Genomic DNA, 23,011 nt, shown 5'->3' on the forward strand with positions numbered 1-23,011 from the left:
GGGTTTAGTTGGAAATCTTCATTATTTAGTGCAAGTAGCTGTTTGAAAATAGTGAATGCTGTCATTTCAAAACCAAAAATATGCAGTGAGGTAAAATTTATAATATATCGTATTCTTTATTTATTGGACACCGGAGATTTTCAGAATAAAAGATTAATTGAGCTCAGTCAGAAGTCATTTCCTTATCAGATTCCCAATTATGAGAAGCTATTGGGCTACTGTCCAAACTTCTTTACCTGCAGATCTCAAATTTGATATTTTTTTTAACCATTTGTCAAATTTTAGTTTAATGTTGTTGTTATTTTGTTTTGTTTTTTTAATCACTAAGCTATTAAAGGTTTGAAAGTGATATTTGTTTTAAATTTGTGAGTTAGATATTGAAATAAAACAAAGGAATAAACTAAAGCCTAAAAGTAAAGCATACCATATTGTTATAAAGGGACTCATTAATAAACTGGAGTACTTTGTGTTTTACTTTTGGCCTTAAGTACAGATAATATGTCAAGAGATTGCGATAATGTGTATGTTTACGTTTTTAAAAACTTTTCTTGCCATTTTCCTAAATGTTATCTCTTATTGTTCGTGGGGCTCTGCTCGTGGTGTTTTCTGTGGTGTTTGCATTCAAAGTGGTAGTTCAACATAATGTTTCCAGCATATTTGCTATTATCTTGGCGCTGTGACACCTATGTTCGGTGCCTTAGTCAGCAGAAATCCTTACAGAGCACCTGTAAATGGTAGGGGAAAGACTGAGCTTTTCAGTTTGCTCTTTCTTCACAGAATGCTGCTGTGGAAAATAAAGGGACAGCTGGAGCTTTGCTGGAAAAGGGGCCAGAGAAGAGCCCCTCAAAAGTCAGACAGCCCCGAAAGGTGGACCTGCGAGCGCGCTACTGGGCATTCCTCTTTGACAACCTGCGTCGGGCTGTGGATGAGATTTACGTCACTTGTGAATCTGATCAGAGCGTCTTAGAATGCAAGGTCAGTCTGCATCGAGGAGCAAAAAAAATAAAGGGGGGGGGGGGGGGGGGGGGGTCCGCATAGGAATGCTGATCCTAGTTTTGGGATCACTGGGTTTATGTCCTGACCAGTACAAATGTCTTTAGCAAGTTTGAAATGTCGTATGATTTGTGAACACTAGAGGGGGACATTGAAAGCATGACAAACATCTCACATTCCTCTCGAGTCTGCTTAATGTCAGAAGGGCTCTCTGAAGGCTTGCTGGTGAGACAATTATCACAGGGCTCTCTCTTCCCATTGGCATGAATAATATTGATGACTGACTATAAACAATACGTATGCATGTTAATAACAGGGTTTGGCAGTTTCCGCTCTTTGACATAAACCACCAACATTTCAGATTCTCTGCTTTGCGGAAGTGTATTTTGGTAGCACTGATATGTCGCTCCAGAGCGTATGGGCGTGATAGTACCGGTCATTGATTCTTCTGCCGTGCTGCATTATGCTGATCATTGTCCTGGTAACGGTCTGCGGTCAGTACCACAGCCCTCTGGTGTGGTCGGCTCACTGTCATTGCCACAGCGCATCTCCCTGTGGCGTGATCAACTCGCTGTCATGTGTCCTGTGTCAGACAACAAGCTGCTAGTTGTGTTTTTTCCTTTCTCATACCACTATATCTCTCGACACGCTAATGCTGTCTAATGGCCATGAAGCTGGGCGCTGTTCATAATCCCCCATCCCACCCAGCTTGGGCTTAATGGACACTGATAAATGATGGAGTCATCTGGAGGGGAAGCAGAGTGCTCTGATAGCCCCCAGCCACAATCCCCTGGTGTAGCTGTGGGCAATCAGCATGTGTACTCTCTCACACAAACGGCTCACCATTTTTTCCACCTAAAAACTTATGAACATCAACACAATCATTATCAGGAAGTAATTCTCTGCCGCAGCTCTGTTACTGTAATACTTTATGCAATTTTGAGGGGAATGTAGCCCTGACCTAATGTTTTTCCATTTACAGGGTAATTGTCCATACAGCAGAATGATTCCTGTGTTTAAGCATAATCCCCACAACCTCAGTTCTAATTACTTCACACAAACTGCTTATTTTACCCATTTTTAACTTCTTTTTTTTTTTTAGCAATATCACCCAGTACAGGCAAGAAACATACTCTGTATTCTTCTTGCTTTGAGGTCAGTTAAGACTTGTATTTTCTAATTTGTGTACATGGACAGAAACCTGCTATTCTGGACTTCTGGTGTTCAAATAAAAAACAAGACAATGTGAACTATAAAATATTTCCTTCCCAGAATTCAATAAGTCTGACCTTGACTGAACATGACATGGCTGATCATTTTTGTTTGGACCACAAGCTTTTACTGGCCGTCTTGCTTTATGACAATGCCTCGTGAAGGTTGAATCCATTTCTCATGAATTATTATTTGGTGGTTATTTTTGGCTAAGCGTGTCTGTTCTCTGTCCTCTGCTTTATGGTGCTTTCACTCAATGTTGGTTTAGCTGTCAAATGCACAGCAAACCTTCATTACCAAATGAAGCGAGCCGCAGCAGTAGACACTGGCTGTTAACCAGCCCTAATCAGCAAACCTGCTCAATGCATCTTTCACTGGACTGACTTGTCTATTAACTAAAAGCACTGTGAAGGTTTACTCTCAATTACCACTCCCTTCATGCTCCCCATCAATCAGTTGTGTCTGTTTCATTAGAGCTCTGGGGAGAAAAAAACCCTCCACAGCCTACCACCTCTGAGTAACCAACACCGGCTGAGTACAAGTGCAGATAATGGGCATTTGTTAAAAGGAATTTGCCTTCATTGTTCTTGAAGCTTTCAGTCAAGTGTTTTTCTTAACATTCATTGAAACTTTGTGGGTCAGCTCTAGCTTTCTAGCAAAACTTTGCAAGTTCTCTTTTGTCAGTTTTTAATTCATTAAGCACAATTTTTTTTTTTTTTTTTTTTTTTTTTTTTTAGGAAAAACAATCTGTGAACAAGATAATAAAAAGGTTTCAGTTTATCCTTTTGATAATAAAGTGTCACAAAAGGGTTAAACATGCCAAACCTTATTTCCCGTGGCCCATGGTACCACACTGAAATATCTTATTTTAGTCAATAATATCTGTTCAATATACTCAAATGTACCTAAACGCTGGAACAAGTGAATTTAAAATTTCTGACTACAAACTCAGATCAAAATCAGCTAATGATTATTTTTAAATAACCTTTTGGAAACGTATGACTGTGAATTCTGCTTTGTGGTTTGCACAATTTACAGCAGACACTGCAATGGATTTTTCTTGGTGTTTGCAGGTATATGTAAGAAGATTTTAAATTGCTTTTAGTGTTGAGCAAATATTGAGTGCACATCCATCAGTTATTTATTTTAAACTTTGGGGGGGTCGTGTGCTATATTTTTTATTATTATTTTTTTATTATTCATATTTTGTGTTTTCTAAATTGTGGTTTCTCTGTACTGTTATACCTGCTGTCTTCAGGAGGTGTTGATGATGCTGGACAACTATGTACGGGACTTCAAAGCTCTCATAGACTGGATCAACCTTCAGGAGAAGTTGGAGAAAACAGATGCTCAGAACAGGTCATTTTAAGATGCTCTTCACTTTTTCAGTGGACCTCATTCACAAGCATTGCTCACGAACAATCTGACTGTAAACTAGGCATACATTTTGTGCACAAATCTATGTGCAAACATATTTAGTACATTATTTTATGAGGATATTTAGATTTGCCTCAAATCATGCTTACAATTGATGGAAGCCAGACTGTATCAAAAAAATGTAAAGACACATATTTAAACTGTGATGTAGTATTGGTGTCTTATTAGTTACTATTTACAGTTTTCCAAATCAAGCTAAGCCAAAACAAATAAACATAAACAATAATAAGGAATTAAACTGCATGTTTAGAACATAGTATATTAACTGACAATGTGTAAGCTAGCTCCCCCCCTCTCCTCCATTAAAAATATGCAACCTTTTCAATACTAGTTTTTACCAATACAAAGACCAGACAAAATGAAGGGCACAAAATGTTCCAGATATTTAATGCACAATATGTCACTCCCAAGGAAATCCACTTAGGGAAACTTGTTTTCTTATATAGAGAAACAGACGCATGGTAGCATGCAGATTGCAGATGTGAAACCAAAGCTGGTCCGATTTTGATTTACTACCATACCCACAGTTTTGTTCTGTCAGAACAAAATTGGTTTGTGTGCTTTTTTTTCCTGAATCCGACAGTACTCTTGAACGGTACTATTTTCTGGTCAGGGTAAGGGGCATTTCCAAACTCGAATGAGGCCCATTGTTTTTGTTGTTTGTTTTTTTTCATTCTCTTTCCACTTTGAATTGCTCCCTGAGGTGGAACCAAAAATGCGGGTGTCCGGTCCCTGGCTTTGAGTCACAAACAGAATGAATCAATAGCCTTGGCTTTAATTCAAAGAGATCCAGGAGTTTATTGGCTTCTCTTTAACACAGTGACCATTGCAGCTGTAAATTTGAAACGGGCTGTTAATCAATAGAACAACCTGGAACTTTTACATGCTTCATTTATTGCATACATTGCTACAAGTGAATCAACCATCTGACTGATTTGGCAAATGTGTGAGTCAAGTGTTTGTGTTTGGCAACTAGAAAAAGTTTAGTGATGTACGGCACTTTCACTTTTGTTCAGGCCAACTTCTTTAGCCTGGGAGGTGCGTAAGATGTCTCCGGGACGTCATGTAATGCCAAGCCCCACAGACAGAATGGTACCTACGCCAGGTGCACGTCGTGCCCTCAACTTTGGGTAAGCTTTTACCTGTTATTGTTTCCAGTCTAGCATTGTATCATAAGGCATCCTGTGATTCACCAATCAATATTTGTTATGATGCATTATGGTTGTTTTTGTAGAGGTTAGGAAGTGCAGACTATCTAGCAAGACAGCCAATGAAGCATTTGTTTAATGCAATTTGTTGAGTGTCTCACTCTTGGGCCGCAGAATCAGTGGAAGGTGTAGATGAAAGTGTCAGTTAAAGACTGCTGAAGCATCGGTTCAATATGTGCACCGCTCTGTAATCTGATGCTGCAGGAAATGGATATTGATCATGACGGAGGCCTGTTGTCCAATACGTCCATTGCTATCTCACAGTGGAATGTACTCAGATGCTTTGGCTAGACGCTTTCTTAAGATTGCTGAAGCTTTACAGACAGGCAACACAGTAGGAGCTGCTCAGACTTGGAAGGAGGGGATTGTACCTGTTGAGTTTAATGGCCATTTGTTTGTTCTGATGCATGCTCTGTATGTGTCTTCATCAGTGGTCCTCCTGCAACCAGGCACTCTCACACAGGCCCCAGCTGGGCAGACCGAGTAAAGTGCACTCAGTCCGTCCTTGGCTCTTGTCAACCCACAACATCCCAGGCAGAAAAACCTGGTAAGAAACCCCTCATAAAATCGCACTTCACTCTGTACTTAAAAGAGAGTGCAGTTTAATCTTCTCCTTGATTTACGGAGCGCCTTGTGTGTTCACAGGTAAAAAGGACGCAGAAGGCTGGGAAACGGTACAGCGAGGACGCACTGCCAAACCTCGCTCTGCCGCCATGGTTGCCAAGGTCAGTCCTGTCTTGGCTTGCGTCACCCCAAAACAGGACAGCAATAAGGGTAACCAGTCGCGTGTGCCACCACAAGCAAATGAGCAATTCCGTCCCGAGTGTCCCCGGCACAAGGACGTGAGTCAGACAGACACCAAGCAGCAAATCCCTTCGGAGCCTGAGCCACAAGAGGAGGTTGAAGGTCCAGAGAATGGACAAATAATGGAGGTACTAATGTTTAGTACCTTGTGACGTCTTTCTGCCCGAACAGTCCCTGGATATCAATTATTCATGATAAGCGTGTATTGTAACACTAGACCATTTTATCAGCCGTATTTGTTTTTGTTTGGGCTTGATGGTATTCATAGACAGACTGTCGAGACGGGGATATCAACTTTGAAACGATTGATTGCGCGCTGACATTTCAGAGGCATAAAGCCCATCTTCACTGTCATGAAATAAATACGCAGACAATGCATTAAGACACACTTGGTAAGGGTGTGTTATAGCTATCTAAATTGTATTTGCATTCTTTGTTTATTTTAATCATAAGTGGATATTTAGGGCATGTCGGTTCCAGCTTCCTTGCATGATTTGTTTTTCAGCTGTGTGTTGAATAGTGACTGTTTTGGTTTTATTTTATTTTTGTATTGCTTTCATGAATTGCTTTATACATGCATGTCTTTAATTGAGTTTGCGTGTGTTTGTGTGTGTGTGTGACTGTCGGTGCAGCCCCCAGCAGAGAGTGCACAAGGCTCGGGGCAGTGTGTCGACGCACCCTGTGAAGACGTGCCTCCCACCATAGCAGCCCTTACCCCATTCCAACCCCCAGAGCACACCCCATCCATAACCTCACCAACAGACATTACCTTATCAGTCCCAGTTTCTGTCGTGACCCTCGCCACATCACTAGATCTACCCCAGACGGATGGCCTCAGTACACAGTTGGCCTTTGGGGACAGTGGGGCTGAGGGGGGCACGTCACAGGGCATGGCCACATCTGCTGCAGGACAGGCTGAGACTCCCATGGCAGCGGTGAAACTGGAGAGTGTGCTGGACCCCACAGAGCTTTCTACTGTGAGTGCTGAGAGATGGAGGAGCAGAGGGAGGGGAGGGCTGGGAGGGCAGGGATCCCCAAGGGTCTTTCACCGCCTAAACAAAGTCAATCTTAAGAGACCTCCAGACCAAATGTGCAGGCAAGAGTATATAGCTCTGTGTAGTGTTGTTGTAGTACCATTCACTGTTAAGAACAGTTGTGTGTAGATGTAGATTGTATTCAACCTACTCCAACCAAGTTTGTGCAGCATTTTGTGTTCAGTTAAACTGAATTATTTATTTATTTATTTTAGTATAAAGTTTCTAATTACTGTTGTCTTCTGCTTCAGGCTTTGTCTTTTCTTTAAGGCCTCATTTGGAGAATGCAAACACACAGTTACATTTAATTAAAGGATGAATTTGCATTTAAATATGATTTATATTATGTAGAACTTTCACTTAGTCTGAATATTAACTAGTCTGATCTTTTGCAGAATACTGGTATACCTACACTGAAGACTGAAAACTACTCGTGTATACTGCTGCAAATGCAGATCCTTTTGAGAAGCCACTTCCTTGTTAGTTTACGCTTGATTTAGAGTAATTCCTGTCCGAAATAATCCCTTATTTTCACAATAATACCTCAATTCCTCATACATAAAACCCTTAAATAAACTGCCAGTTTCATAGAGCAACACCATGCCTCCTTCCACCATCTCTTCATCCTCACTGTTAATGTGCCATGCATGTATTTTGGATGCTTCCTCACTTGTGAGAATTGTGGTGATTGTGTGGTACAAACTGTGATTGGGTTGGTATGTTATCCTCCCTTATATTTGGTTCCAGTGACAAATCAAATCACCTTTACAGAAGCTAAAATATCTACAGGTGTTCTCATGAATGCTTTTCTTCAATTACAAACAGTGACCCTGTTTTGTTTAGTATTTAATAGCATTTACTCATCGACCAGCAGTTTCTCTCGTGGTTCAGGAATAGTTCAGGAAAGTAGGGTTTTAATGGTCCTGGAGAGATATTGGATAATATAGCTTTCATGTAATCTAACTACTTACATTTCTTCAGTGCTATTTTTGATTAAAGAGGAATCAATTCTGCAACTTTTATTTTTCAAATCAACACAAAAAATTAGTATTTGAGCCAAATGTTCAGTGTAAACCAATATTTAATAGAGTACTTGGTGTACAGTGGGATCGTTTTAACATTTATGGAATGTGAAATGTGTGTGAGGTGGAATCTGTGCTCTCTGTTCAGCCCCAGTCTATGGCAGAGGTCCTGGCCAAGAAAGAGGAGCTGGCAGACCGGCTGGAGAAAGCTAACGAAGAGGCAATCGCTAGTGCCATTGCTGAGGAGGAGCAGTTGACGAGAGAGATTCAGGCTGAGAACAATGACCTGGAGACTGACAATGAAAGTGACTTCTCTGTAAGATCCGTCATGTTTTTTTATTATACTTTTGAATGTTTGGTACTTTTAATTTGACAGTCATTAAAAATGGTATTTAAAATGTTTTTTTCTTATTGTGAATCTACTATTTAAAAAAACAAACAAAAACAACTCAAATATTTACCACAGGCCAGCATCGGTAATGGAAGCTGTGGAGCTAATATAGATTGGAATGACATGCTGGCGGATTACGATGGTATGAAAGGCAACATCTGAGATTTAAACACTTTTTGTAAAGGTAAACACTGCACTTAAGTCTATTTTTGTTGTCCTTCCTGTAGCTCGGGAACCGTGGCGGCAGACTACATCATGGGGCGACATGGTAGAGGAAGAGCCTGCTCGGCCTCCTGGACACGGCATCCACATGCATGAAAAATTGTCCTCACCATCACGTAAAAGGTACCACATGATATAATGCATTTTCTTTTTTTCCCGGCTAGTTGGCTTATTTCGTAACTCAAACTAACAAGATCAGCACAGTTCAGTCTTTTTCTTTTTGCCTTCCTGAACAGCACCCAGGTTTACTCTTTAGCAGCCCTCTCCCCTCCCCTTACTTTGACAAGGATTGATCCCTGCATCCGGAAAATCAAAGGCTCACTTACTGTGTCTGACCTCTTTCTTTTTAGCTTACCACCCAGAATGTCTAAACAGGCCCTAGGTGTCTGTTAGGGTCTGCGTCTGCCTTCCACATTGTTGATAAGGAGAGGGAAAGAGATGAATGATGCATTTCCATATTTTTGACAGGACCATTGCAGAGTCAAAGAAGAAACATGAGGAGAAACAGCTGAAGGCGCAGCAGCTGAGGGACAAACTCAGAGAAGAAAAGACGCTCAAGCTGCAGAAGCTGTTGGAGAGGGTGAGTAAGTCTGCATGAACTTGACGGAAAGCACCGCGAAGAAGTTCCATGCAAGCTAAGCTTAGCCTGGCTCGCAGCGAGAGATTCTGTCAGCACACTTCCCGATAGAATCACCAAATATTGTAACCCATTCCAGTCACATCTAGGCCAGCTGGCCACAGGCAGTCGTAATGGAGACTCCCAGCCAAAATCAACAGTCTTTCATGAAGTTTGTTTTTCTACTCTCAGCCATGGCAAGATGAGTTAGTCCCAGAATAATTCAGGTTAACCACATAAATCCATGAAGTGGTGTTTAGTCTCATTAATCCCCACGTGAACACACCGAGAGAGGTTAGAAACCGAGCGGTCAGGAATCTATTGTCTGTTTGGTCTTAAAGAATACTCTGTGGATTTTTCTTGCTTCTTGCTTTTCACTTTCTGCAGGAAAAAGATGTGAGGAAATGGAAAGAGGAGTTGTTGGAGCAGCGGCGGAGAATGATGGAGGAAAAACTGTTGCACGCCGAGTTTAAGAGGGAGCTGCAACTGCAGGCTATTGTGAAGAAAGCCCAAGAAGAGGAGGCCAAGGTATTAAGAGCGAATCTCTTGCAGTCATGCATTTTATATATATATTTTCATATTGTCATTCAAGGATGTATTTTTGCAGGTGAATGAAATTGCTTTCATCAACACCCTGGAAGCCCAAAATAAAAGGCACGATGCCCTTGCCAAGTTAAGTGAATATGAGCAACGCCTTAATGAACTGCAAGAAGAGAGACAAAGGAGGCAGGAGGAGAAGCAGGCCAGAGATGAGGCTGTGCAGGTGATTAAGAAAAACCTTTTTTGCCTTCATTTTTGTTCTCTAATAGGATTTTTAAATTACCAATCCCCACTCTATTCCACTCCTGTGTAGGAGCGTAAGCGACTCCTGGAAGCAGAGCGACAGGCAAGAATGGAGGAGCTGCTGATGAAGAGGAAGGAGCAGGAGGCTCGTATTGAACAGCAGAGGCAGGAAAAGGAGAAAGCCCGAGAGGATGCAGCACGGGAAAGAGCGAGGTTACTTACTTTTTGTCCCCCTTTGAGGGGGCGGTTTAAGATTGAGAGATTAAGGTTTAAATGGGAAGATATCTGATTTTTATTCTTTAGTCACCAATCAATAGCCCAGGACGAGACTTTCATACAGTGTCAGTTGTCTGTGACTTTCTAAACTGTCCTGATATAGTTGTGCAGTTTTTCCTGCTCACAATGAAACATTGGAGGAGGTGCTAAATTATTCCAGTAAGCACAATACAGCTTACCACAACTTTAAGTGGCCCAGCAAAGTGTCTAGATATTTTTTTATGAATGTAGTTAAGTGTTTTATTGTAGATGTTTTCTCTGGTATTATGGATTACTGAGGGGGTGGATTGATGAGCTAAAATAGCCATTCTATTCAAATGAAATCTACAAGTCATAGTGTCAAAAAATGAAAAGCACCCTCTGATTAAACAGGCTACATCGCTTTGATTCTTGCTGTCTTTTTAAGACTTGCTTTTAGATGCACTTATTTGTCATTTTATGTCCCATCTGCAGAGACCGAGAGGAGCGTCTGGCTGCTCTCAGCGCTGCTCAACAAGAAGCCATGGAGGAGCTGCAGAAGAAAATTCAGATGAAGGTAAGTTTATACACCGCCACCTTGCTTCTTTAACAAACATTAGACAAGAGTCCATGTTTCTCGTATGACCTGGGTTTTTTGGTTCCTTCCATAGCATGATGAGAGCAGCCGCAGGCATATGGAGCAAATCGAACAGAGGAAAGAAAAGGCTGCTGAGCTCAGCAGCGGTCGACATGCTAACACAGACTACGCACCTAAACTGACACCATATGAGCGCAAGAAACAGTGTTCACTGTGTGGAGTTGTGGTATGTAAAGTTTCCAATCAGTCTCTGGATCAGTTAGACTACTTCACTAATATTTAATGCAGTATCCAAACTATTAACTAACTCTACAACTAACTTTACCAATTAACTTAAATATTTTTATTTTGATCTCCTGAACTAATATATTTATGCGTCTTTGCTATATATAAACATGAGGAAAGCAAAAAAAAAAAAAAGACCACATTTGACAGGCTGTATGTACACAGAATTACTAACCTGAAGGTGATTCAGAGGAGTTTTGAAAGAGGCCACATTTAAATGAGGATTTAACAGCACCGATTAAACACAGTCTCCTAAACACAGATTTATGACTGGCCATGATTATGCCTTTTTTTCCCCCCCTCCTTTCTTTCTTTGAAGCATCAGGCAACGCGCAGACACGTTTATCTCTGATTAACTGGCTGCCACCAAAACAAGGGTGGGACACCTTGAGTTTTCAAACCAGCATCAGAAAAAGGGGTGGGGGGGGGAGGAATCTTGTTAAAATGTTAGATGACCTTGGCCAGCATCTGACACCAGGGATCATAGATGGGTCAGCAGCAAGCACTTTATTTAATTATATTAAACACAAACCATTCCAAATGGGCCTGTTTCCAGAAATGGCAGGAAAACATTGCCTGTTGTACACCTGTCTCTTCTAGTTCCCGTTTCTCAAACATCCACTACAGCTAGTCAACAGTTGACTCTGTGATGAGTCAACTGTTGTCATCAGCTCGCTTTTCTTTTTTTTTTTCCTTGTATGTACATGGTTGCCCTAAGTTCCGTTTATATAATAAAAACCAGAACAATTAAGTGAGATACAAAAGTATCACTGCAGCATAATGTATGGCAATTGCTCTAACCATTGTCAGCCCCAAGATCTTCATCCACTGGTTTGGGCTTATTTTAGTGAATGAACCTAGGGGTTACAAGACCCAAAATATGATAAGATAAGTATTCTGAACAGTCAGTCGTGCAAATCTACTATAGCAGAGTATATGGAGCTTGAACTAAACATAATAAATCCCTTTCTAAACTAAGCTTTAGAGGAGGCAGTTCTTGTCCCAGTGTATGTGTCCCTGCGGTATATTGTTTCACCACGGCAACATGGGGCCCTGTTGACCTTCTCCTGCCTCTTTCTCCATTGTGTCCACAGCACTGACCTCTGACCACTCTGTTTGTATTTGTAGATAACCTCAGAGGTGCACCTGTTCAGCCACACCAAGGGCAAGAGGCACCAACAGGCCGTGCGAGACAGTAGCAGCATCCAGGGACGGGAGCTCTCCGATGAGGAAGTGGTGCGTATCACTGTGACCCAGCTGGGAACAAACATCCTCTCACTCTGCCAAAGAATATTGCCCTGTTGCTGCCTGTTTCATGTAAAAAAAAAAAAAAAAAAAAAAAAAAAATAGACAAAGAGCACAGCAGTTGTCTTTTATGACACGGTCATTATTGATGTTTATACGTCCTCTTATATACTGCCACAGGCCTGTAGCTGGCTTTGTGAGATTACAAATGAGCCTTGAAATGTACTCAGTTAAGGTTCAGCGCTTCAGTGGAGGACTGACATCACCCTCTTGTCTCCAGGCTTTTTTATTTTTTGTGTGTCATGGAGCACTTTTCTATGGGAAGGCAGCTCATTAATGCAAGGTAACCTCTCAGGCTGTAATATGAGATTGGCTTTTCAGCAGGGCTCATTGTGAAGGTGACAACTGTTGGTGCTGTACGCAGAACCTTTGGCTTCAGCAGCTCCTTCATTCAAAGCTTTTTTTTCAGTGAGGAATAATTAATAACTTTCATTTTTTTTAATCATTTCCTTTCCAAATGCAGTTTCTTTTTGTTTCCTTTTTGACAGCATCATAACCTTGGGTTTGGGGAGAAAAACAGTTTATATATGAACACTTATGCCTTGTATTTGTTTGATTCACTACATTTTTAGCAGTAATCCTAATACAACCTTAACTTGTCATTTTTCAGCACTAATCATTCAGAATTTAGGTCGTTGCTGAGGTCATCCTCATAATATCCTGCATCTTAATCTTGATGTCATGCTTGGACAATTTGTATTAGATGTGTTATTAAAGGACTGAGGCTTTAGCCATTCCTGTACCTCTAATATATAACATTTAGATGTCCAGAATGATCTTTTCTTATTTAAAGTGAAGAGACTTTGTTTGGATAGATTCATCTGCCCCACATATTATTTATATCAAAGCTCAGTTTCACAATTTCATTCACACCGCTGCCAACTATTTTTCACTGTGGCTCCATAACTCTTCCTGCAGCGAAGGATTTTTAATTAAAATGAAGATGGTTTGTCCAACTGTGCTGTGAGGTCTGTGAGGTCGCTCCATAGTTTTTCAGCAGAAGCCGATGTGCCCTCATATTTTTTCATTCTCTCTCATTCTGAGAGACTTGTGAATTAAATTGAAAATTCACTTGTATTCAACAGGGTGGATCGATATACGGGTAGAGGACTTGAGATTGCTTTCCTTTTTTTTTCTGCTTTGATATAATGAAATAACATCCAAAACCCATATAACGCAAGGAATTTATATCTAGGGTCATTAATAAATAGGTTTCTCAGAGGAAAGGCTGTTCTTGTCTTTAGCGACTGGCAAGCACGATGAGTAGAGTGATCGCCACGCTGCATCGGGTATCAGAACTGACTTATGCGAGGCACCGAGTAGTCCTCGAGGACTTGTTGAAGCTGTACTGATAGATACAAATAGAGACGCCTGTTGAAATGTCCAGAAAGTTTCTCCCACCACACACGGTTTTGAGATGTGCTGTCGATTCAGTATAGCAACAAAGCTGCTGTTTAAAAGAGCAGTCTCTCAACCAGAATTTATTTGTGTAGTTCAAGCGATTTAAGATTATTTACCTGATAATGAAGGAATAGTTGATTTGCTTTTTTGTTTGCTTTCTTTATGACTTCTGTACTTCTTTTATGACTGTGTGATTTGCTCAACTAGCAGCCGAGTCTTATCTCTTTATCAAAGAGACTGCATGAAAAGGCTGTTTGTGTATGCCAAATGGAAGTCTACCACGCTGGCCTTTGTATGGTAGAAAAGATGGACTGGATGAGCATATGCTGTAGAATTTGTATTTCTGTAGGCTGTCTTTTTGATCTGTTAAAGGGCAGTTTGTGTCAAGAGGAAGATGAGATGTTTATAGTACTATCTAGTTTCTCTCACCAGAGGCAACGTGTAGCTGCAATGCCCTTTGACCAGTGTTTGTGTAGTTTTGTTGCAGAGGTTCCTTTGGTAGGTAAGTATATGTTGTTAAATCTTCTCATCCTAAATTCACAAAGTTTACATAACAACCTTCAAAAAAGACAAAACAAAGAAAAACAGAATTTATATCCCAATGGATACGTTTTATGTAACTAGTCTTTTCCAACAGATTTGTTTTATCTGTTGGTGAAGCAATTCCATTAAGTGAGCAGCTAGTTCAAAGGATGGCCTCTCTGAGAGATTACTGAGCTGCTGTCTTCTAAGCGAGGGATAGCTACGGTCACGAGATATTAGTGACCTGTGATATCAGTGAAACGAGGGCAGAGGTGTGCAAATGCAAATCAGAGGAAACTACAGTCACATTCATTTCAGTGAATCAGTCCTGAAGCTTTGAAAATCTTGCTTCATCTTTAAATGAGGAATGTAATATTCAGATTTAATTGAATTTAATATTGTGATTGTGTGTATGGTCAAATTTAAACTGGCGTGTTTTGTGTCGTCTTTGTATAGAAACTAGAACTAGAGTCACACTCTGTTACTTTTGAAAAAAACAAATCATTCAAGAATGCTTCCAAATGAAGTGCCTCGATTTCTTTTATTCTTTTCTTGAACATTAAGACAGTGTCTTAGTTTTTCTCTCGCTCTTTCTCTCTCTTTTCAATTTTATATGTATTTGAAGCAAATGTCCCATTCTTAGTCTCCCATGGTCTTGCAGTTGAAATCCTGATGAATCTTTAGTTATAAACTGTTTTCCACAGTAAGTAGACCTTTAGTTTTAGGCATTAGTTTTGTGGCACTCGTTTTGCTTGAGCCCACACTTGAGCCCAACTAATGACAACTGTTTCATATGACGCCTCTCGGTGAAGAGCCCTATTCAGGGAGCAGGTGCAGGAAAAACTTTGACCAAAGGCTGTGGCATCACACAAGTTAACTTGCCTACATAACTGAAACCCTTTGTCTGGGGCCATTGTATCCTTTGGGGTTCTGGATGACAGTGTAATTTAGTAATTGGTTTCTTCCGCATGTGTCATGCTGTTCAAATTGGGTTATATTCTCTTGTCTATGAGTAGAAATATCATAATTGTCTGACAGGAAGCAACACCTCCTGGCCTGCAGCATGTCCGTGGGCAGGCAGGTGGCTTCAAAAGAGCATTCATTACTGAGAGTAATTACAGTATTCAGTGGTGTTACTGAGAGGTATGCAACAATGTGTCACATAACACATTCATAAGACTACAAGTCGCGTCTAATAATATGGAAAAGGATTAGGGTCACGGGAAAAAGTACAAAGTGGGGACGTCTTTTTGTTTTTTGTCAAATTCAGATTAAAGTCAGAATTCTGAGGGAGGAAAAAAACGTTGGATCTCATCTTCACTACTCAAAGAGGAGAAACAAACACAGACACTACTTTTCCTGCGATATGTCAGTGTAGTCTTTCTTTTGGTCTTTGCCTTCCTTCAGTTTACTGCGTATAAAGTGAAGAGTGTTAAAATTGCACGTAAAAAGTAGCAAGCAAATGCTGTTTAATTGCTGTTTGTACAGGTACAGTATATTTGGTGCAAGCAGCAGTGTTGTGTTGTGGCTGACATGGGGCAACCTATATTTGTTTGCATAAAACTACACTGTCTGCCTTCCAGGAAATGAGTGCTTAAGTTATGCACTTGCATAAAATTACTTATTTTCCTTCCGGTGCGGCTCTTGGAGTTTGTTATAACCAATAATCTGAGAACAATTTGTTAGTAGCTTTTGATATTCTTTTTTTTCTTCCCTGTTCTAGGAGCATCTTTCCTTAAAGAAATACATTGTGGATATTTTGACGGACAGCTCTGTTTCTTCGGAAAGCGTGAAGGATGGAGAAGAGCGGCAGAAGGCACGAAAGAAGGCCAAAAAGCTCCGCGCCAGGATGAACTCCAGGTAATTCATCCATTTTCTCTCTGTTACTGTCGGTCTCGATTTTTCTCACCACCCTCTCGCAGGCAGGAGAGGACAAACCTTAGCCAGGACTTTTTTTTTTTTCCTTTCTTTTTCTTTTTATGAGTGACAACGATATGGAAAACAGATGTTACGTGCATCCAGGCTTTCTACAAGGTAACACTGATGATGTTAATTTATGACCACTTTCCGTGATTGGGGAGCAAAGCTGCAAATCGATCCGTGGCTCCCCGGCTTTCACCTGTAAAGAGCTTTCCTCCAAATTACTGCCATGGCATTGCCAAATCTGAAGCCTTCCTCAGTACCAGCGATGTATGTTCAAGTATGTATGAGCCATGCCTATTTTTCTTGTTCTGAATTATTGATTTTTAAATGAAGTATCAAAGAAAATCAATAGCAATCAACAAATAGGAGGTGACGCTGCTGTGTGTCAGAACCTGGACCTGAACTCAATCAATCCAGCTGGCTGTCAAAAAGAAGATTGATGGATGAGACATGCAGTACGTACTGTGAGATGGTACCGATGCTTATTATTGGGAAGATTGTAAGACTTACCCTCAAAAGACAGCAATCGCACAATAAAAAGAATGAATGAATCATAAATCAGCATATTATGTCCATCAAACTTAGTCACGGGCTGAAAAATCATATTAACAACAAATGTGTATGCAGACATTAAGAAAAAGTGATCTGCTGAACATGTTTTTGTTTTGTGTTTTTTCAACAACACTTTTGATCCAGCTAGCTACTGCTTTGGATGCCTCATCTTCCATGTTTGATCACTGAAAACTGATTCCCTAAGCTGAATTTGATGACTCATCGTTACTGGCCAGGAACCATATCAAAACATTACTATTCTTTTCACTTTTAATATTCGCTTTTACAACCAAGCTTGAAGATGTAATTAAATGAAAAAACAGTGGTGATACACGCCAGAGGAAGAGCATAAAGACTTTATGTACACACAAACATACCAATGTAATGACGCGACTGTGGCTCCCGAAGTAGAGCAGGTGTTGTAGTGTTGATACCCCCTCCTCCTCCTGTCCTCAAGGGGTTAAGTGTCCTCGAGCAAACCCTGACGTCCAGTCAGTGCATGTGGACGTACGAGCATTTTACTCACTATAGAGCAGTCCATTTACCAATAACAATATAATGGAGGGTGTGCTGATAATGTAATGTTAATGGCATGACTAAACATTTGTTTCTCCTGCTCTCTAAACATTCACCACCACTCATGAAGTTTAAGGTTGGGTAGCTTCGTTTTCGTCATTAATATTTATTTATTTTTGGTAAAGAGAGGGAGAGAGAGAAAAAAGACTGGCTATGGTGGTCGAGTACATGTCATCGTTTGTTATCGCAGGGGTTTGTGCTGTTTTGTGAGTGTAGGCTGACCTAACGATCCTCTAAAATCTTATCACAATTAAGCTGAAAATTTGGCAATGATTGAGTTTTCACTGTTTTAATAATTTATAGTTCAGAAGGAAAAATGTATTCCAAAGAGGCAACTACAAGCTGAAACTGCCTTTCTACTGCAATGTTTTATTCTCAGCTCTGCTGTTTTTGGCTTTGTGAGACTCAGCGGTACTGAGAAAGTGACAACATGATCTGCCTCTGTTCACCATCACTCGCGCACCAGCTCTGCTGAGACTAGCACTCAAAGGCAGCAGGCCTTCAGAGGTCATAAATAACACAGAGCCCCTGTAAACATAAAGGTGAGCTGCTTCACCGCTGGGTGGAAATGAACCGTTTTATTGGAACACCGTATGGTGTCCGTAAAATGTGAGTGTGTCTCACAGGAGTTTAAACTAGGCCTGCATGGAGCCCTGTTGTGTCATAAAGTGGCACACACATACTTTAGCCCACTTATTTGGCGTAACTCCTCTATAATAAATTTTTTGGAAGGGAAAATAAGCTATTAAAATTTAATGTAAGTAGCCTGTCAGTGTCAGGATGAGTTCTGGACTTTGAAAGCAGAGTACACACTGATACTCAGATATGAGCTTCTTGCCTGTTTCTGGTTGCTTGTGGTTTGTTTTGTTGGCTACGTGGATCTAAGAGCGACGTGAATATGTAGACACGCCTTATAGAGTATGCAGAACTGCATGAGGTGCTAAGCATGGCCTTAGCTTGTGTTACCACCCTGATTCCTTAGATAAAGGGAGAAAAAAGAGGTTCCCTTAAAGGAAAAACATATGTCCTTAATAATACACAGACAAGCTAAATGGACTAGATTGAATTATTGAACCATTGTCACTTTTACCGCTTGTTATGACCTCAAAGTGGGTCTGTTTTGCAGTGTAGCCATGATTTGGATGTAAACGTGGAGAAAATTCTCTGTAAACAAAATGGAATAATTAAAAGGAATCGAGATCTCGTGTATTATGAAGTGCTTATAGCCCTACACTGTAGAAATGGGCTTTCTCCGTTATTGCCGAACACTAAGATTTATTGCCCATTTTTTACATGACTATAATAAATTGTGTAGCAATTGCTCCCTGTTTAACCTGATTAGATATAAACCTGTCAGATTAATATTGTAATCTCATGAATGGCAAACAGAGTGGATATAGTTCAAGTCCTTATTAAACCATGTCTGTGCTACCTATTTATCCTGCTCACGTGGCACATAAAATCACTACATATTCAGAATGAACGCTGAATCAGGCCACTTAGGGATTTTTTTCCCCCCTTTGCTTATAACTGTTGAAAATCAGTTCTAATGATTATTTTGTAAGTAAGTAATTTTTCTTTTCTGTTAGTAAAGCTGATTTTAAGGATTTTTATGATAAATTAATTTTAAATAACATAATCAGTTAAATGGACTAGCACTTTTCACTATAGGGTTCATTCACCCAGTCATTCACATTGGAATGCATTAGAGGCAATTTTGTGTTCACTAGCTCACCTAAGGACACTGTATGTGAACTAGGGGAGCTGAGGATTAAACCAATGGCCTCAAATTAATAGATACAAAATTAGCATTGATATATAATTTCTGACTGCTTAAATTTGTGCACTGGCTATCTGTGATTTTTAGTCATTTTGGTCAAACTGTGAGGGGAAAATGTCAGTGTCTTTTGGATGAACAATCTACTCTTCACAATCTCTCGTGTTCAAGGGCAGACTTTAGTTGGAGCAGGAATGGCCTGTTGGGGGAAATCCACTTGTCGTCTTCCGGGAGGAGTTTGATTCTATCAGTGTAGAGACGATTAGCCGGAAGGTGCCCTGTCAACCTCTGATCAATAGTTACTTATCATGTCTGGGAGTGTGTGATTGACAGATAAATGGACCTCTCCATAACTCATTTTCACCCACAAACATGCACAAACACAAAGTTTGCCTTTTTCAGACTGGAGATGTTGACTAATGCCATGGAGATGACAGTTCTCTAATAGCCATGGTTGTATTGCTTCTAACCCCCATTAACTGTTTGACAGCGAGGGCAGCAAAGAACTCTAGTCTCCTTGTTAAAAATGGCAGGAGGGAATTAAGCCTTGGTGACATGAGTAGATGGCAGCAAAACACAGGTCCCTGCAGTGCTGCTGTCTGATTATTTTAAGCCAAGTTACATGGTGATTGGCTGACAGGCCAAATAAACAGACTCGGTTTGAAGTATTTTCTCTCTCTCTCTCCTCACACTTTGATCCTTCGTGTTCGTTACTGTGGGCCAAACACTTTTTTCCTGGGATTCAAGGACTGTTTCCTACTTCTCTCTCTTTAGAGCAAAGGAATATGAGACATCAATGGAGGCAAAGACTCAGGTCCCTGACTCCCCATACAAGGCCAAGTAAGTGTTTTCTTTTGTTTGGGGTTTTCCCTTTTTAAAAAAAATTTGACATTTTTCATCTGTATTAATATTTTTTTCCCTGATGTTTGTAGTGCTACATCTAAAGCTAAAAAAAAAAAAATCCATTGCTTATATTTTTTCTTAATCACATCTTTAAATCTGTAAATAAATTGGAACATGGCTTTCCCAAGTGGAAAACAATACACTCACTTTTAGATTTTAAATTCAATTATTTTTAATAATAATTATTATTATTAATTAACCATGATTCAGAGTGCAGTTATATCTCAAGTGTCAAAAATATAAAAAATGTAAATGTTCTATTATTCCATTATTATTTGTTTTTGTAAAGTGTTCCTAAAATTGACTCGAAGAGTTCTTTAATCATCTTTTTGTTTTGTTTTTTGTAGACTAATCAGTTAATTGGTTAAACATTTTAGCTTTACCGGTGGTATGAAAATCCTAAATTAAGGACCGATGTTTTAACAGATTTATAACTTTTGGCTGTTATGTTCAGGTTGCAGCGGTTGGTGAAAGACCTGTTGAAGCAGTTGCAGGGCCAAGATAGCGGGCAGTGGGCCAACAACAAAGTGTCTGGTCTGGACCGAACTCTGGGAGAGATCTCACGCATCTTGGAGAAGCAGGTAACTGTCTGTTATGTTTTTATGCACTTAAAGCCATCCTTTCCTTTAATATAAAGGTCTATCACAAAGGTTTTTGGGTTGCGTAATATGCTAGACTGATCTATGGTTTTACACTGAGCAGTCTGCCGCAGTGCAGAGGTCATGCCAGCCGTCTTTTTAGTTATGAGCTGTGTTTTCGCTTTCTGCATACCAACTTGCCTTTGGTTATTGGCTAATGAAGACCAGATTAACAGTGTTTACACTGTGCACATGGTACCAATAGAGAAGCTTCCTAGCACGAGAGCAAGCATTGTCTTGTGTCTGTGTGGTTTGCACGACTCAGATGTCGCTGGTTTAGACTTTGCTAAATTGGATTTCCAGATGAAATGTCATCGATGCACAAGACTTTATTTAGCAAGGATCTTTTAATTTGACTATACAAAACAAGGAGGGGTTGGCTTTTATTGTAAATACTCCTACCACAACTGTATAAATAAATGATTTAAAAATGTAATGGCAAACTTTCTTGAATACAGTTCAGGTGAAACAAGGCTCTATAAGCCTTGTTGCCTTTTTTTTACAGTTTTTTTTTTAAACAGTAAAAGTCACATCAATTTGAGACTTTGAGGGTTGGAATTAAAACACCTGCCACCATGTTTATGATGAGGAGAATATACGGCCCACTTCCTGTAATGAGGCATAAATTTCCTGCCAAGTTGTGGTTTGAACCATCAAAACATCCCACTGAGCATGCCTCTGGGCGTGAGGATAGAGACATTATGGTGTCCCATCAGTAGTGACGGGGCCGGCTGGAGAGGCTATTACCGAATTTCCCCAGGGAGACGGAGAATAAAGTGGCAGAGGTGGGTGGCATGGTGTTTTGTAAGGAGAGAGGAGGGGACCGGTGTGATGTGACTAGCGCGCAAGCTGTTACTACACGAGGACTCCTCCTCTCAGCTCCACGTTCTCCCAGTGGGAGGTCACAGGTCAGTGGGCCAGAGGAGATGCACTGCATTCAACAGTGGTGTCACTTGCAATAAGCAAATGAAGTGAAAGTCCTTATGCCTTGTCTTTTTCCTCAATTTAAAAGCAAGTCTGTGAAGTATTTTGTCAAGCTCTCCTTTACCATCTTTTTGCAGTGGTATCCATTCAAAGTTGTGTCGAATCATGATTAACCAATGAGGCAGTCTGGGGAGTGCTTCTCTCCTTAATCCCTTGACAAAGTCAAATAAATAGAGTCTCCATCAGCATGGCTGTCTGGCCCCTGAGTCACTTCAAGTCGGAGCCGTTTTGATTATTTGACCTAACAAGCATCTCTCATGTCATTGACTCACCTACAGATTTGTTTTTCTCCCCCATATCTGATTCAGTCTCCACTTTCTCTCCTAATCCCTTCAACAACACACGATGCTCCTCTCCTGCGCTGCTGCTTGGGTCTCAACCCCCCCGCCACCACCACCACCACTCACTCCTTCTTTTCTCTCTAGGCTACGTCTAGTCTCTGACCCCACTTTGTTTCTCCCCCTGTGGCCTCTAATGATTTTTCTTGTGTCAAACCTGATTTTTTTTTTTCGCCCCCTCCCTCCTTACTTAGGGTGATTAAGAGAAGCAATTCTCCCAATGTGCTCCCCCTTTCTTTCTAATGCACACTCGCCTTATTGTTAAGCACTTGTATTTATATATTGCTCAAAGTCGTTACCATTCCCTTCAGCTGAAGCTTGTCTAGAAAAGGGCAGGAGCATGGGTCTGAGAGCCAAATACTGCACCAAGATTGTTTCGTTTTCATTAGGTAGCACTCACAGCTTGATTTGAGTGAGTAGTGGGATTGGTGGGAGCTGTATCTGGGGACATGGGGGAAGGTGAAGGGCAGAGTGGAAGGATTACAGGGTTTCTCACTGGGGCCTCCAGCTGACTGACAGGTTAAAACCCAGATCAGCAGCGTCAGAAGTTTTTCCAAAAAAAAAAAAAAAAAAAAAAAACGAGAGGGAGAACACATTACTTAGTTAATTTAAGAAATGTGAAATTATAAACATATTGTTCTGGCACATTTTAAATGAAGTTGAATTTTAATTTCTGGTTTAAAATAAACAGTTTATTTTGAAGAGAGTTGCAAACCCAGATGTTGAGGTTCTCGGACAAGCACATGCACAGCGGCTCTGAACCTTTCTAGATATAGCTTGGTGTAGGTACATGTGAGAACACAACTATTGTCAGCAGTGTGATTACAATCTTTAAACTGCATAGAATAGCATAAAGGCTCAGTGCAGCTAGCGAGTTTTTATTCTGTATCCTGCCTGCTGCACTCTCTGCTCAAACAGTTTCCTAACCTAAACCAATCGGAATATTGGCAGAAGTGATAATGCGTCTGAAGCGGACTATCTCTTGATTTGTGCTACATGTAAGAAAGGTCATGAATCACATCTATGTGCAAAAACAACTCTATTGCTATATTTCTTGTTTCTTATGGTTTTTTGCCATTTACTGTCGAAAACAGGTTCTCCCAAAAGCATCAGTCCTTAAATATGTAGTGTGCCAATGAATGATCTGTGTAGACCTGGGGATATCTAGGCTGACATGATCGTTTCATTTTTCTAAATTATCCCCCCCAAAAATGAAGTCACTCATAAAGCAGACTTTTCAGATAAGTTTGATA

The 23,011-nt window shown here is 40.4% G+C and overlaps 1 protein-coding gene across 3 annotated transcripts in view; it reads left to right on the plus strand.

The window, feature by feature from the left end:
• scaper (S-phase cyclin A-associated protein in the ER) overlaps window positions 1-23,011 on the plus strand; it is a 59,223-nt gene that overhangs the window by 9,455 nt on the left and 26,757 nt on the right. For 2 of the 3 annotated variants that reach the window (XM_006789335.3, XM_006789337.3), the window contains exons 4-22: window positions 778-975; window positions 3,464-3,564; window positions 4,659-4,772; window positions 5,282-5,397; window positions 5,496-5,782; window positions 6,287-6,631; window positions 7,859-8,026; window positions 8,177-8,243; window positions 8,329-8,446; window positions 8,792-8,903; window positions 9,327-9,467; window positions 9,547-9,702; window positions 9,793-9,935; window positions 10,452-10,533; window positions 10,628-10,780; window positions 11,968-12,075; window positions 15,791-15,927; window positions 19,670-19,735; window positions 20,253-20,379. In XM_006789335.3, the coding sequence (XP_006789398.1) occupies window positions 778-975; window positions 3,464-3,564; window positions 4,659-4,772; window positions 5,282-5,397; window positions 5,496-5,782; window positions 6,287-6,631; window positions 7,859-8,026; window positions 8,177-8,243; window positions 8,329-8,446; window positions 8,792-8,903; window positions 9,327-9,467; window positions 9,547-9,702; window positions 9,793-9,935; window positions 10,452-10,533; window positions 10,628-10,780; window positions 11,968-12,075; window positions 15,791-15,927; window positions 19,670-19,735; window positions 20,253-20,379 (2,739 nt within the window). The remainder of the gene's footprint in view (window positions 1-777; window positions 976-3,463; window positions 3,565-4,658; window positions 4,773-5,281; window positions 5,398-5,495; window positions 5,783-6,286; window positions 6,632-7,858; window positions 8,027-8,176; window positions 8,244-8,328; window positions 8,447-8,791; window positions 8,904-9,326; window positions 9,468-9,546; window positions 9,703-9,792; window positions 9,936-10,451; window positions 10,534-10,627; window positions 10,781-11,967; window positions 12,076-15,790; window positions 15,928-19,669; window positions 19,736-20,252; window positions 20,380-23,011) is intronic. The other variant, XM_006789338.3, reaches the window with a different exon arrangement.

This window comes from Neolamprologus brichardi, chromosome 7, assembly GCF_056152115.1.
Source record: "Neolamprologus brichardi isolate AB-2024 chromosome 7, ASM5615211v1, whole genome shotgun sequence".
Classification (NCBI taxonomy): domain Eukaryota; kingdom Metazoa; phylum Chordata; class Actinopteri; order Cichliformes; family Cichlidae; genus Neolamprologus; species Neolamprologus brichardi.